The 13,726-nt window shown below is 41.1% G+C and overlaps 1 protein-coding gene across 2 annotated transcripts; it reads left to right on the plus strand.

Moving 5' to 3' along the window:
• Positions 1-270: 270 nt before the first annotated feature.
• Positions 271-5,209, plus strand: MBL2 (mannose binding lectin 2). 2 transcript variants are annotated; one of them, XM_037003101.2, is made up of 5 exons: positions 271-416; positions 1,164-1,356; positions 1,684-1,800; positions 3,114-3,182; positions 3,955-5,209. In XM_037003101.2, exons 2-5 carry the CDS (start codon positions 1,173-1,175, stop codon positions 4,335-4,337), a joined length of 753 nt encoding a protein of 250 aa, XP_036858996.2. In that variant the 5' UTR covers positions 271-416; positions 1,164-1,172; the 3' UTR covers positions 4,338-5,209. The 2 variants fall into 2 exon arrangements, with proteins under 2 accessions (XP_036858996.2, XP_036858995.2); XM_037003100.2 differs by having other exon boundaries at positions 295-430.
• Positions 5,210-13,726: the final 8,517 nt, after the last annotated feature.

Below are 13,726 nucleotides of genomic sequence, written 5' to 3' on the forward strand. Positions count from 1 at the left end.
GTGCACATGTGCACATTTGTGTGTATGGTTGATGTGCGTAAGCATTTGTGGATATCTTTATATTTCTTGGTTGGAAACAAGGATCTTGACATGACCAACAACAAAAGCCTACTTATGGGGGCTCAGGAATGACAACTGCCAAAATGATGGCAACTGAAAGACAGAATGTGCAGTATAAAAGCAGACAGCTGTTTCGCACTGTGTCAGAGGCCCCGGGGAATGCTCCCAAGAAGAGTTTAGTGCACTCCTAAGAGAAGTTGTTTATTAATCTGGGGTTGGAGGCCAGGCCTGTACTGTGACTCTTCATAAGGCTGGCAGGACCATGTGTTGCAGAGTCTGGCCTCCTCCCTTACCCTGAGGCAGCTGCCAGAACCCGAGGCTGGAGGGCCAGATTCCCTGTCTCTGCAGAAGCCTCAGTAAGTCCCCTCTGGTGAGTGGATCTGGGGTCTTGGGTCATATGTCTAGGGACTTGACCCTGGAGTCCTAGAGGAGGCTCTCTGGGCCTGCAAGGGGCATGGGCAGATGGCAGACAGAAGCTATGCTGAAGGTTTATCTTTCTCGGCTTATGCTGGGGCATCTGTGACTTTCCTGGGCTCACCTGACCATGTGCAAATAAGATTGTACCTTCATTTGCAAAGAGAGCCATGAAGGATTAGACCCATCAGACTGGGAAGCTGAGGTTTCTTCTTGGGGGAGGGACAGATTTCAAATAGGATATGAAAGACAGATGAAATACTAAGATAGAGAAATGGGAAGGGGATTCAAGGAAGGTGGTCTACCCGCTAGTGGTTTTGACTCACAGAACACTGAGAATTCCTGCTGCAACCTAGAGAGAGAAAACTACCTTCAAGGCCAAGGTAGTGAGAAATCTCCAGAGAAAATGTTCCCTCTAGCAAGTCTCTATGGCAGTGGTAAATAAAACATCAAGAGGAATTAAACTCAAATTAATTTGGGGCTGGGTTGGTGACCACTAGTGACCCCCCTGTGTGGAGCACCAGCCTGCAGCTCAGCGCCTGGTGCCTCACAAACGCTGCTTCGCTGGCACTGGGGGAGAATGGGCTGCACGGCTGAGAGGATGAGGTGCAAGCTGCAGGGGTCCCAAGGGCAGAGGCTGGGGGAGAGCTCTCAATGAAATAATCTTCCTTGACTTTCTTCACACCAAGGTAAGGACCATGTCCCTGTTTCCACTGCTCCCTGTCCTTCTCTTGAGTATGCTGGCAGCATCCTTCTCAGAAACAGAAACCTGTGAGGGTTTCCAGAAGACCTGCCCTGGGACGGCCTGCGGTTGTCCAGGAGCCAATGGCTTCCCGGGCAAAGACGGGCGCGATGGCACCAAGGGAGAAAAGGGAGAGCCAGGTACCTTGGGCTGTTCCAGCTCTGACTTTTACCTTCTGGAGGAAACTGTCTGGAGATGTGAGGAGGGTAATATTCTATTTATGTAGGTTGTGTTTCTCTCACCTGCATATTATAACTCAAAACAGAGATGTAGCTTTGATTCTCTGGTAGCCCAGCTTCCACACAGGAGTTGGGGGTGGTCCTCTGTAGGTGTCCCATGGGATGTGGGGATGTGGGAAGCAGTGATGAAAGTCAGCTCTGGGTCAATGTTTCTTTCTTCTGGAATCAAACTCTCATAGAAACAGAGCAAGAACAGAGATACTGAGTCCTGTTTCCCTTGTCCTATAGGCCAAGGGCTCAGAGGTTTACAGGGCCCTCCTGGGAAGCTGGGCCCTCAAGGAATCCAAGGGTCCCCTGGGTTACCAGGAGCAGTGGGCCAAAAAGGGGATCCTGGAGATTGTCCAGGTAAGGAGCTTACCTCAGCAAGGTCTGGGCTGAAGGACACCTAGGGGAGTGGGACTTTGACTTCCAGGTGGGAGGTGCCTCTTCTCCTGGTGCCTCATGGGAAGATGTCCAACTCTGCTTCCTGACCCAGAACCCTCTCTAGGTTTCTTAGAGCCTCAGGGGATTCCTACCAGCACCCTCGTGCAGACTTACAAACCCTTCAGGGCCATTTCCTCACTAGGCTCTCTCTGGAGGAGCTAGGCCCTGGGCCTCCTTCAGTCTAATGTCAGGCTCTGGTTCAAAAGGGAGAAACCAGGCCATTGAAGTATTGGGCCTATTATGTCAGTCTATTTTCACAACAGCAGTATAGACAAGGCATGTCAATTATCTTTTACTTCATAAGACACAAACAATCAGAAAAACAGAGCCACAGCTTTAAGCCCACAGTTCTGGGAATCAGCAGATTCTGGGAATCTGCTGGTCTCACTCATGGATCTGTCATCAGCTGATGGCCTAAGGTGCCATGGACATGACTGGATATCGTTTGTCTGTCAGCTGAGTGATGAAAGCAAATGAGACACAGGGCTCTCATCACCAAACAGGCTGCCTGGCCTTGTTCACAAAGAGGTGATTACAGGATTCCCAAGAGGAGGAAGAGTAGAAGCATTAAGGCCTCCTGAAGGCTTAGAACATGTACATTATTGTTTCTGCCACATTCTAATGGTCAAAACAAGTCACAAAGCCAGTCCTGATTCAAGGAGTGGGGAAAGAGACTCATTTCCTAATGAGAAAGTCTGTGCCATATTAAGGCCATGTTTGCCATCTATTAAACATGGCTTGCCTCATTCCCTGCCCCCTTGAATAATGAGCAGCTCACAAAAATCTTGGATTAAAAATAGAACAAGCATGGTGAAAAACAAAACCAAAATTAAAAAAACAACAGAAACAAAACTTCCCCAAAGACAAAACTCTGTATCTTTTTAGTCAACATTCACCAGCTTATAATAATTCCCCCAAAGATTTATCATTTCTGTGATAGAACTATTTATTTTGGGGGAAAAAAAACAATTAGTGAAGAGCTTGGCATATGGAGTGCTATCATGCCAGGTCAGCAGGGAGCATATGTGTGTGCATGTGAGAGTGAGTAAGTATGTATACATAAAGTGACTTCATACAACAGATGAAGACTAGATGGAAGCAGACAGAATTTTCCTTCTTTTTGCTTCATTTTCCTCCAATATCAAAATGTAATTTTTTTTGGTTTAGAAAAGATACCCCTTGTAGTTCTGAGATGCCCTTTTCAACAATGCTTTCACTTTATCTTAATTTTCTAGTTTGTGAGAGCCGCCTGGATAGTTCAGAAAGAAGAGCTTTGCAAGAAGAATTGGACCGTATCAAAAAGTGTGAGCCTCCTTTCTTACTCTTCAGGTAGCTTGAAGTTTGGCAACATGGAAGGTAACAAGTATTTATTAAATGCTTATAATATTTTAGGACCTGGATAGGTGTTTCACATATTCTGATCACATGAAATCCTCACAGCACCTTTTTTGCTAGAAATAGAGGCAGAAAGGAGTTATGTAACTTGCTCAAACACACAGAGCTAAGTGGTAGAAGTATTTTCTAAACTGAAGTCAATCTGACTCTGGAGTCCTTGACCCAGTACTTTTTACTCTCTGGTCACTGAAAATGGGACCTATGCCCCTTTTTATTGATGGCGTTGAGACCTGGCAATGGGCTTGAGCTATTCCTTCTGTGCCCTCCTAGCTTGGGGCAAATATTCTCAGACATTTTTAATTATTCTTAAGATAATACTGAGGTAGAATTCAGTTTTTTAATTGAATGTGCTCTAAAACTCTGATTCAAAAAGACAAAGTCCTCTGATAGAGTATGTCTCTTCAGATTTGGGTTGCCAGTTTTAACTGGGAAATAAGACAGGCTGCCAAGTCAAATTTGAATTTTCGGTAAACAATAACTTTTTTTTTTAGTACACATGTCCAAAATTTCATGGGAGATTCCTATACTAAAAAAAAAAAATGAGTTGTTTAGCTGAGATTCAAATTTAACTAGGCACACTGTATTTTATGTGGCAACTCTCTTCTAGACACCTTTACCCAGAAAACTACCTTGAGGTAGGCTTAAATACAAGCCAGTGTCACCCACAGTTTTTCACTTTAGGGCTGACCTTCTCAATGGGCAAGAAAGTTGGGAAGAAGTTCTTCTTGACCAATGGTGAAACGATGAGCTTCGACAGAGTAAAGACTCTGTGTGCCCAGTTGCAGGCCTCTGTGGCCACCCCCATGAATGCTGAGGAAAACAAGGCCATCCAGAGAATAGCCAGTAGTAGACATGTCTTCCTGGGCATCACAGATGAGGAGACTGAAGGTCATTTTGTGGACCTGTCAGGAAGGGGTCTGACCTACAAAAACTGGAAAGCTGGTGAGCCCAACGATGGTGCCAATGGGGAGGACTGTGTGATGCTCCTAGAGGATGGCATGTGGAATGACATCTCCTGCTCCTCCTCCTTCTTGGCCGTCTGCGAGTTCGAGTTTGCTGGCTGACGGAGCCCGTCCGTCACCCTTCTCACAGACCCACAGTTGGCATTGAAAGATAAATCTGTATCAATTTCCCACACCCAGTATTGAGTTGCCGCTCTGTGGGGAATGAGAAAATGAGAAGAATGGACTGAATGGTGAGATGTGAAAGTGAGACGAGGGAAGAGGCAGACCACGCTGCCACAAGAGTTCCTGGTTCAGACACAATCACTAAGAGTCACTAACCACCGCAACAGTAACAACAAAATAATAATAGCAGTAGAGCAGGAGTAACACTACTATTATTATCTTTTAATGTATGCAATGAGTCGACCCTACGTTATACATACTACATTCATTACCTAATTTAAATAGGCTCTACACTTTTGTTTGAATAGTGTCAACTTGCTAAGGTATAAAAATAAGGTGAATGTATTTTTCCATGTAACTATGAACACCAGGGTTTTCCTTTCTCTTTGGGCAGATGGTTCCTCTAACGACATTCCCCAGCCTAATTCCATAGCTTTTCTGCCAGTCTCAGGTACTAAGAGGATCTGTTGTGTTGTTTTTTTCTCTCTGCACTCTATTTTATTTTCTTTTTAATGAGGCACTAAACTATGTAAAGAACATAAATCTCAAGCAAACAAAATTGATGAAATCTCACATGTGTATACACCCATGTAACCACCTTCTACATCAAGATACAGGACATTTCCAGTATTCTAGAAACCCCTTCCTAACCCCTTCTAATTGATTTTCCTAAAGGTAAATACTATTTGGACTTCTATTACCATATCTTAATTTTGTCTGTTAATGAACTTCATATAGATAGAGTCATATTATATACACTGTTTTATGTCTTGCTTTTATTCATTAAAATTTAAATCTGTGAGATTCATTCATGGTGTTATACGTAGTAGCTGATTTTTCATTTTTATTGACACATAGGGTTCCTCATATGAATGTACCTCAGTTTATCCATTTGATTGTTTTACACACTTGGACTGCCTACAATTTGTTGATCATTAAGAAAAACTCATGAACATTTCTGTACTGGTATTTTGGTAGGCATGTATGCTAATTTATCTTGGCTATCTACCCAGGAGTAGAACTGGTGGGTTATGGGATAAACATGTTTAGCTTTAGTAGACACTGACAGTTTTCCAAAGTGATCATATGAATTTACTCTCCCACCAGCTATGTGTAAAGTCTTGTTCTACAAACTTGTAAAGAATCAATATTTTTAGTCCTTCTAATTTTGGCCATTCCTGTGGGTGTTATGTGATTATCTCACCATGGCTTAAATCTGTATTTCCCTGACATAAAACAACACTGAACATTTTTTTATATGCTTGTTGGCTACTTGGATATCTCCAGTTGTGAAGCACCTATTCAAGTCTTTTGCATTTTGTTTAAATTAAGTAGCCAATATCTTTCTTACTGATTTGTAAGAGTTATTTTTATAATCTGGATATAAATCCTTTTGCTTATAGCTACACATACATTTTTCTAGTTGGTGACCTGTTTCCAGTGTTGACTTCTGATGAACAGAAGTTGTAACTTTTTTTTTTTTGAGAGGGTATCTCTCATATTTATAGATCAAATGGTTGTTAACAACAATAAAATTCTGTATAGGGGAGTCAATGCTCAATGCACAATCATTAATCCACCCCCAGCCTAATTCTCGTCAGTCTCCAATCTTCTGAAGCATAATGAACAAGTTCTTACATGGTGAACAAATTCTTACATGGTGAATGAATTCTTACATAGTGAATAAGTTCTTACATGGTGAACAGTACAAGGGCAGTCATCACAAAAACTTTCGGTTTTGATCACTCATTAGGAACTGTAAACAATCAGGTCAAATATGAATATTCGTTTGATTTTTATACTTGATTTATATGTTGATCCCACATTTCTCCCTTTATTATTACTATTATTTTTAAATAAAATGCTGAAGTGGTAGGTAGATGCAAGATAAAGGTAGAAAACATAGTTTAGTGTTGTAAGAGAGCAAATGTAGATGATCAGGTGTGTGCCTGTAGACTATGTGTTAATCCAAGCTAGACAAGGGCAATAAAACATCCATGGATGCAGAAGATTTCTCTCAGAATGGGGGGGGGTTCTAAGCCTCACCTCTGTTGATCCCCAATTTCTCACCTGATGGCCCCCCTGCGACTGTGCCTGTCTTAGGTTGTTCCTCCCTTGAGGAATCTTACCCGTCTCTGGCTAACCAGTCATCTTCCAGGGCGATACAGGGAAATGTAAAGTTGGTAAGTGAGAGAGAAGCCTTATTGTTTGAAAACGTTAGCTTTTTACTTCTTTGCATATTTATGCCCTGTGGCTTCTATGCCCAGCATTTGTCTTGAGGTATCTTTACCACTTGGAGGAATTATGATACTCAGTGAATTCGATATGAGGCATGAATTCTATTTAAGGGTTGTAATTAGGAAGGAAGAAGAAAAGCTATAGAGGTAGGAGATGGAAGAAAACATGGGAAGATTGATTATTTCTTTGACATATCTTCTTGTAGAGTAATTTAAGCATGTATAGGTTTTAAACTACTAATTAAATTGCACACACACATTAACATAATAGGAATACAGTTACATAACCAAAGTAGATCTATAATTACCAGCCATCTCCAGTGAAGCCAAGAAAACCAGTTAGGCACCCTAGGCATTTGTGAAAATTTGTCTATGATATGATGGATATTGTCCAACTGTACTTGAACAGTCTGAGAGAAATCAGACAAATTAAAACAACCCATTCCTGGGAACTGCTCACATCCCATATTTTCTTTTAACAGTAGATAGTCTGTAATTGTAAGATTTTGGAGCGCTACAACTTGCACTTCTCATAATTCTTGGTTGAGTTCCAACACTATAGATCCAGTCAAATTTGTTGTTTTACTGTATGCACAGGCCAGCTTAGATATCTCCTTCTTCATTCCAATGGCAAGTCCAGGAACCAGTGGGATGAATGCAGCTACAACTGCAGCATAGTCTGGATCTTTGTTGAGGTTTTTTGATGATCATCTTCTGGTATGACTCTTCCAGAGAGTGCTGATGTTGGAAGTTCTTCTTCATATTGTATCTTAGTTCATTTTCTGGGTAGCCAAATTAGGCTTTAATCATCTGTATAAACACAAACAGACCCTTTGCCCACACTTTGATATGCCCTTTATACCCTTGTGTAGAACTCATTGGAGGTCACCACACAGGAACTGCATTTTTTTCTTTTAAGAGAAAGGAATATTATCAGAAAAGTGTACCTCCATAGCCAATCATCTGACACCCTTTAAGTGATCAAAATTAAGGATATTTAAAGCATGCATTAATCATTGATTTACAGTTAGTTTAATCCTATCAGGGAAAAATCCCCCTTCTCTTTCATTCCTTTTTTTTTGTTATATTTAATTTACACTTACATGAAGAATATTATGTTTACTAGGCTCTCCCCTATACGAGGTCCCTCCTATGAACCCCTTTACAGTCACAGTCCATCAGCATAGTAAAATGTTGTAGAATCACTACTTGTCTTCTCTGTGTTGTACAGCCCTCCCCTTTCTCCCACCCACCCCCATGCATGCTAATCTTAATACCCCTCTTCTTCTGCCCCCCATCCCTCCCTACTCACCCATACTCACCAGTCCCTTTCCCTTTGGTACCTGTTAGTCCATTCTTGGGTTCTGTGATTCCACTGCTGTTTTGTTCCTTCAGTTTTTCCTTTGTTCTTATACTCCACAGATGAGTGAAATCATTTGGTATTTCTCTTTCTCCGCTTGGCTTATTTCACTGAGCATAATACCCTCCAGGTCCATTCATGCAAATGGTAGGATTTGCCCTTTTCTTATGGCTGAGTAGTATTCCATTGTGTATATGTACCACATCTTCTTTATCCATTCATCTACCGATGGACATTTAGGTTGTTTCCAATTTTTGGCTCTTGTAAATAGTGCTGCAATAAACATAGGGGTGCATCTGTCTTTCTCAACTTGATTGCTGCATTCTTAGGGTAAATTCCTAGGAGAGGAATTCCTGGGTCAAATGGTAAGTCTGTTTTGAGCATTTTGATGAACCTCCATACTGCTTTCCACAATGGTTGAACTAATTTACATTCCCATCAGCAGTGTAGGAGGGTTCCCCTTTCTCCACAGCCTCACCAACATTTGTTGTTGTTTGTCTTTTGGATGGCAGCCATCCTTACTGGTGTGAGGTGATATCTCATTGTAGTTTTAATTTGCATTTCTCTGATAATTAGTGATGTGGAGCATCTTTTCATGTGTCTGTTGGCCATCCGTATTTCTTTTTTGGAGCACCGTCTGTTCAGTTCCTCTGCCCATTTTTTAATTGGATAATTTGATTTTTGTTTGTTGAGGCATGTGAGCTCTTTATATATTTTGGACGTCAAGCCTTTATCGGATCTGTCATTTACAAATATATTCTCCCATACTGTAGGGTTCCTTTTTGTTCTATTGATAGTGTCTTTTGCTGTACAGAAGCTTTTCAGCTTAATATAGTCTCACGTGTTCATTTTTGCTGTTGTTTTCCTTGCCCAGGGAGATATGTTCAAGAAGAGGTCACTCACGTTTATGTCTAAGAGTTTTTTGCCTATGTTTTTTTCCACGAGTTTAATGGTTTCATGACTTACATTCAGGTCTTTGATCCATTTTGAATTTACTTTTGTATATGGGATTAGACAATGGTACAGTTTCATTCTCCTACATGTAGCTGTCCAGTTTTGCCAGCACCATCTGTTGAAGAGACTGTCATTTTGCCATTGTATGTCCATGGCTCCTTTATCAAATATTAATTGACCATATGTGTCTGGGTTAATGTCTGGATTCTCTAGTCTGTTCCATTGGTCTATGGCTCTGTTCTTGTGCCAGTACCAAATTGTCTTGATTACTATGGCTTTATAGTAGAGCTTGAAGTTGGGGAGTGAGATCCCCCCTACTTTATTCTTCTTTCTCAGGATTGCTTTGGCTATACAGGGTCTTTGGTGTTTCCATATGAATTTTTGAATTACTTGTTCCAGTTCATTGAAGAATGTTGCTGGTACTTTCATAGGGATTGCATCAAATCTGTATATTGCTTTGGGCAGGATGGCCATTTTGACGATATTAATTCTTCCTAGCCATGAGCATGGGATGCGTTTCCATCTGTTAGTGTCCCCTTTAATTTCTCTTAAGAGTGACTTGTAGTTTTCAGGGTATAGGTTTTTCACTTCTATGGTTAGGTTTATTCCTAGGTATTTTATTCTTTTTGATGCAATTGTGAATGGAGTTGTTTTCCGGATTTCTCTTTCTATTGGTTCATTGTCAGTGTACAGGAAAGCTACAGATTTCTGTGTGTTAATTTTGTATCCTGCAACTTTGCTGTATTCTGATATCAGTTCTAGTATTTTGGGGGTGGAGTCTTTAGGGTTTTTTATGTACAATATCATGTCATCTACAAATAGTGACAGTTTAACTTCTTCTTTACCAATCTGGATTCCTTGTATTTCTTTGTCTTGTCTGATTGCCATGGCTAGGACCTCCAGTACTATGTTAAATAGCAGTGCAGAGAGTGGGCATCCCTGTCTAGTTCCCGATCTCAGAGGAAAAGCTTTCAGCTTCTTGCTGTTCAGTATAATGTTGGCTGTGGGTTTATGATATATGGCCTTTATTATGTTGAGGTACTTGCCCTCTACTCCCATTTTGCTGAGAGTTTTTATCATGAATGGATGTTGAATTTTGTCGAATGCTTTTTCAGCATCTATGGAGATGATCAAGTGGTTTTGTCTTTCTTTTTGTTGACATGGTGGATGATGTTGATGGATTTTCGAATGTTGTACCATCCTTGCATCCCTGGGATGAACCCCACTTGGTCATGGTGTATGATCCTTTTGATATACTTTTTAATTCGATTTGCTAATATTTTATTAAGTATTTTTGCATTTATATTCATCAGGGATATTGGTCTGTAATTTTCTTTTTTGGTGAGGTCTTTGTCTGGTTTTGGTATTAGGGTGATGTTGGCTTCATAGAATGAGTGTGGGAGTATTCCCTCCTCTTCTATTTTTTGGAAAACTTTAAGGAGAATGGGTATTATGTCTTCTCTGTGTGTCTGATAAAATTCCGAGGTAAATCTGTCCGGCCCGGGTGCTTTGTTCTTGGGTAGTTTTTTGATTACTGTTTCAATTTCTTTGCTCCTAATTTGGCTTGTTTAACTTTTGTGTTTCTTCCTTGGTCAGTCTTGGAAGGTTGTATTTTTCTAGGAAGTTGTCCATTTCTTCTAGGTTTTCCAGCTTGTTGGCATATAGGTTTTCATAGTAGTCTTTAATAATTCTTTGTATTTCTGTGGAGTCTGTCGTGATTTTTCTGTTCTCATTTCTGATTCTGCTGATTTGTGTTGATTCTCTTTTTCTCCTAATAAATTTGGCTAGAGGCTTATCTATTTTGTTTATTTTCTCAAAGAACCAGCTCTTAGTTTCATTGATTTTTGCTATTGTTTTATTCTTCTCAATTTTGTTTATTTATTCTCTAATCTTTATTATGTCCCTCCTTCTGCTGACTTTAGGCCTCATTTGTTCTTCTTTTTCCAGTTTTGATAATTGTGATGTTAGACTATTCATTTGGGATTGTTCTTCCTTCTTCAAGTGTGCGTGGATTGCTATATACTTTCCTCTTAAGACTGCTTTCGCTGCGTCCCACAGAAGTTGGGGCTTTGTGTTGTTGTTGTCATTTTTTTCTATATATTCCTTGATCTCTATTTGAATTTGTTTGTTGATCCATTGATTATTTAGGAGCATGTTGTTAACCCTCCATGTGTTTGTGAGCCTTTTTGTTTTCTTTGTAGAATTTATTTCTACCTTTATACCTTTGTGGTCTAAAAAATTGGTTGGTAGAATTTCAATATTTTGGATTTTGCTGAGGCTTTTTTTGGGGGCTAGTATGTGGTCTATTCTGGAGAATGTTCCATGTGCACTTGAGAAGAATGTGTATCCTGTTGCTTTTGGATGTAGAGTTCTATAGATGTCTATTAGGTTCATCTGCTCTACTGTGTTGTTCAGTGCTTCCGTGTCCTTACTTATTTTCTGCCCGGTGGATCTATCCTTTGGGGTGAGTGGTGTGTTGAAGTCTCCTAAATTGAATGCATTGCAGTCTATTTCCCCCTTTAGTTCTGTTAGTATTTGTTTCACATATGCTGGTGCTCCTGTGTTGGGCATATATATTTATAATGGTTATATCCTCTTGTTGGACTGAGCCCTTTATCATTATGTAGTGTCCTTCTTTATCTCTTGTTACTTTCTTTGTTTTGAAGTCTACTTTGTCTGATATTAGTACTGCAACCCCTGCTTTCTTCTCACTGTTGTTTGCCTGAAATATGTTTTTCCATCCCTTGACTTTTAGTCTGTACATGTCTTTGGGTTTGAGGTGAGTTTCTTGTAAGCAGCATATAGATGGGTCTTGCTTTTTTATCCATTCTATTACTCTGTGTCTTTTGATTGGTGCATTCAGTCCTTTTCCATTTAGGGTGACTATAGAAAGATATGTACTTATTGCCATTGAAGGCTTTAAATTCGTGGTTACCAAAGGTTCAAGGTTAGCCTCTTTAGTATCTTACTGCCTAACGTAGTTCGCTTATTGAGCTGTTATATACACTGTCTGGAGATTCTTTTCTTCTCTCCCTTCTTATTCCTCCTCCTCCATTCTTCATATGTTGGGTGTTTTGTTCTGTGCTCTTTCTAGGAGTGCTCCCATCTAGAGCAGTCCCTGTAAGATGCCCTGTAGAGGTGGTTTGTGGGAAGCAAATTTCCTCAGCTTTTTGTTTTTCTGGGAATTGTTTAATCCTGCCATCATATTTAAATGATAGTCGTGCTGGGCACAGTATCCTTGGTTCAAGGCCCTTCTGTTTCATTGCATTAAATATATCATGCTATTCTCTTGTGGCTTGTAGGGTTTCTGTCGAGAAGTCTGCTGTTAGCCTGATGGGTTTTCCTTTATAGGTGACCTTTTTCTCTCTAGCTGCCTTTAAAACTCTTTCCTTGTCCTTGATCTTTGCCATTTTTATGATTATGTGTCTCAGTGTTGTCCTCCTTGGATCCTTTCTGTTGGGGGTTCTGTGTACTTCCATGGTCTGTTTGATTATTTCCTCCCCCAGTTTGGGGAAGTTTTCAGCAATTATTTCTTCCAAGATACTTTCTATCCCTTTTCCTCTCTCTTCTTCTTCTGGTACCCCTATAATATGGATATTGTTCCTTTTTGATTGGTCACACAGTTCTCTTAATATTGTTTCATTCCTGGAGATCCTTTTATCTCTCTCTATGTCAGCTTCTATGCGTCCCTGTTCTCTGGTTTCAATTCCATCAATGGCCTCTTGCATCTTATCCATTCTGCTTATAAATCCTTCCAGAGTTTGTTTCATTTCTGTAATCTCCTTTGTGGCATCTGTGATCTCCCTCCGGACTTCATCCCATTTCTCTTGCATATTTCTCTGCATCTCTGTCAGCATGTTTATGATTTTTACTTTGAATTCTTTGTCAGGAAGACTGGTTATGTCTGTCTCCTTCTCTGGTGTCTCTGTGATCTTGGTTTGCCTGTAATTTTGTCTTTTCATGGTGATAGGAATAGTTTGCAGTGCTGGGACTAGTGACTGCTGGAAGAACTTCCCTTCTTCTTGGTTTGTGGCCTTCCTCTCCTGGGAGAATAGCGACCTCTAGTGGCTTGTGCTGTGTAGCTGCGCACAGACAGGGCTTCTGCTTCCTGCCTGGCTGCTATGGAGTTTATCTCTGCTGTTGCTGTGGGCATGACCTGGCTGGGGCCGCTGCTCCAAAGTGGTGGAGTTGCATTGGAGGGGTTGCAGCTGGGAGGCTATTTATCTCCATAAGGGGCCTCTGAGCTCCCTGCAGCCCAGGGGATTAGAGTGCCCAGAGATCCCTGGATTCCCTACCTCTGGACTAAGTGTCCCACCCTGTCCCTTTAAGACTTCTAAAAAGCACCCACCAAAACAAAACATTGACCACACACACAAAAAAATGGCCGCTTGTTTTTCTTTATTCTCTGTTATCAGCCTCGGGCACCTGCTCACCGGTCTTGCTGCCCTGTTTCCCTTGTATCCAGGGCCCCATGCATGCACTGTGTCTGCACTTTGGTCCGGATGGCTGGGGCTGGGTGTTTAGCAGTCCTGGGATCCTTCTCCCTTCTGCTCAGACCTCTCTCCTCCCGTGGGGAGCTGGTGGGGAGGGGCTCTCGGGACCCACCAGGCTGGGGCTTGTATCTTACTCCCTTTGCGAGGCGCTGGGTTCTCGCAGGTGTTGATGTGGTCTGGATGTTGTCCTGTGTCCTCTGGTCTTTATTCTAGGAAGAGTTGTCTTTGTTATATTTTCATAGATATATGTGGTTTTGGGAGTAGATTTCACCTGCTCTACTC

This window comes from Manis javanica, chromosome 7 (genome assembly GCF_040802235.1).
Source record: "Manis javanica isolate MJ-LG chromosome 7, MJ_LKY, whole genome shotgun sequence".
Lineage (NCBI taxonomy): Eukaryota > Metazoa > Chordata > Mammalia > Pholidota > Manidae > Manis > Manis javanica.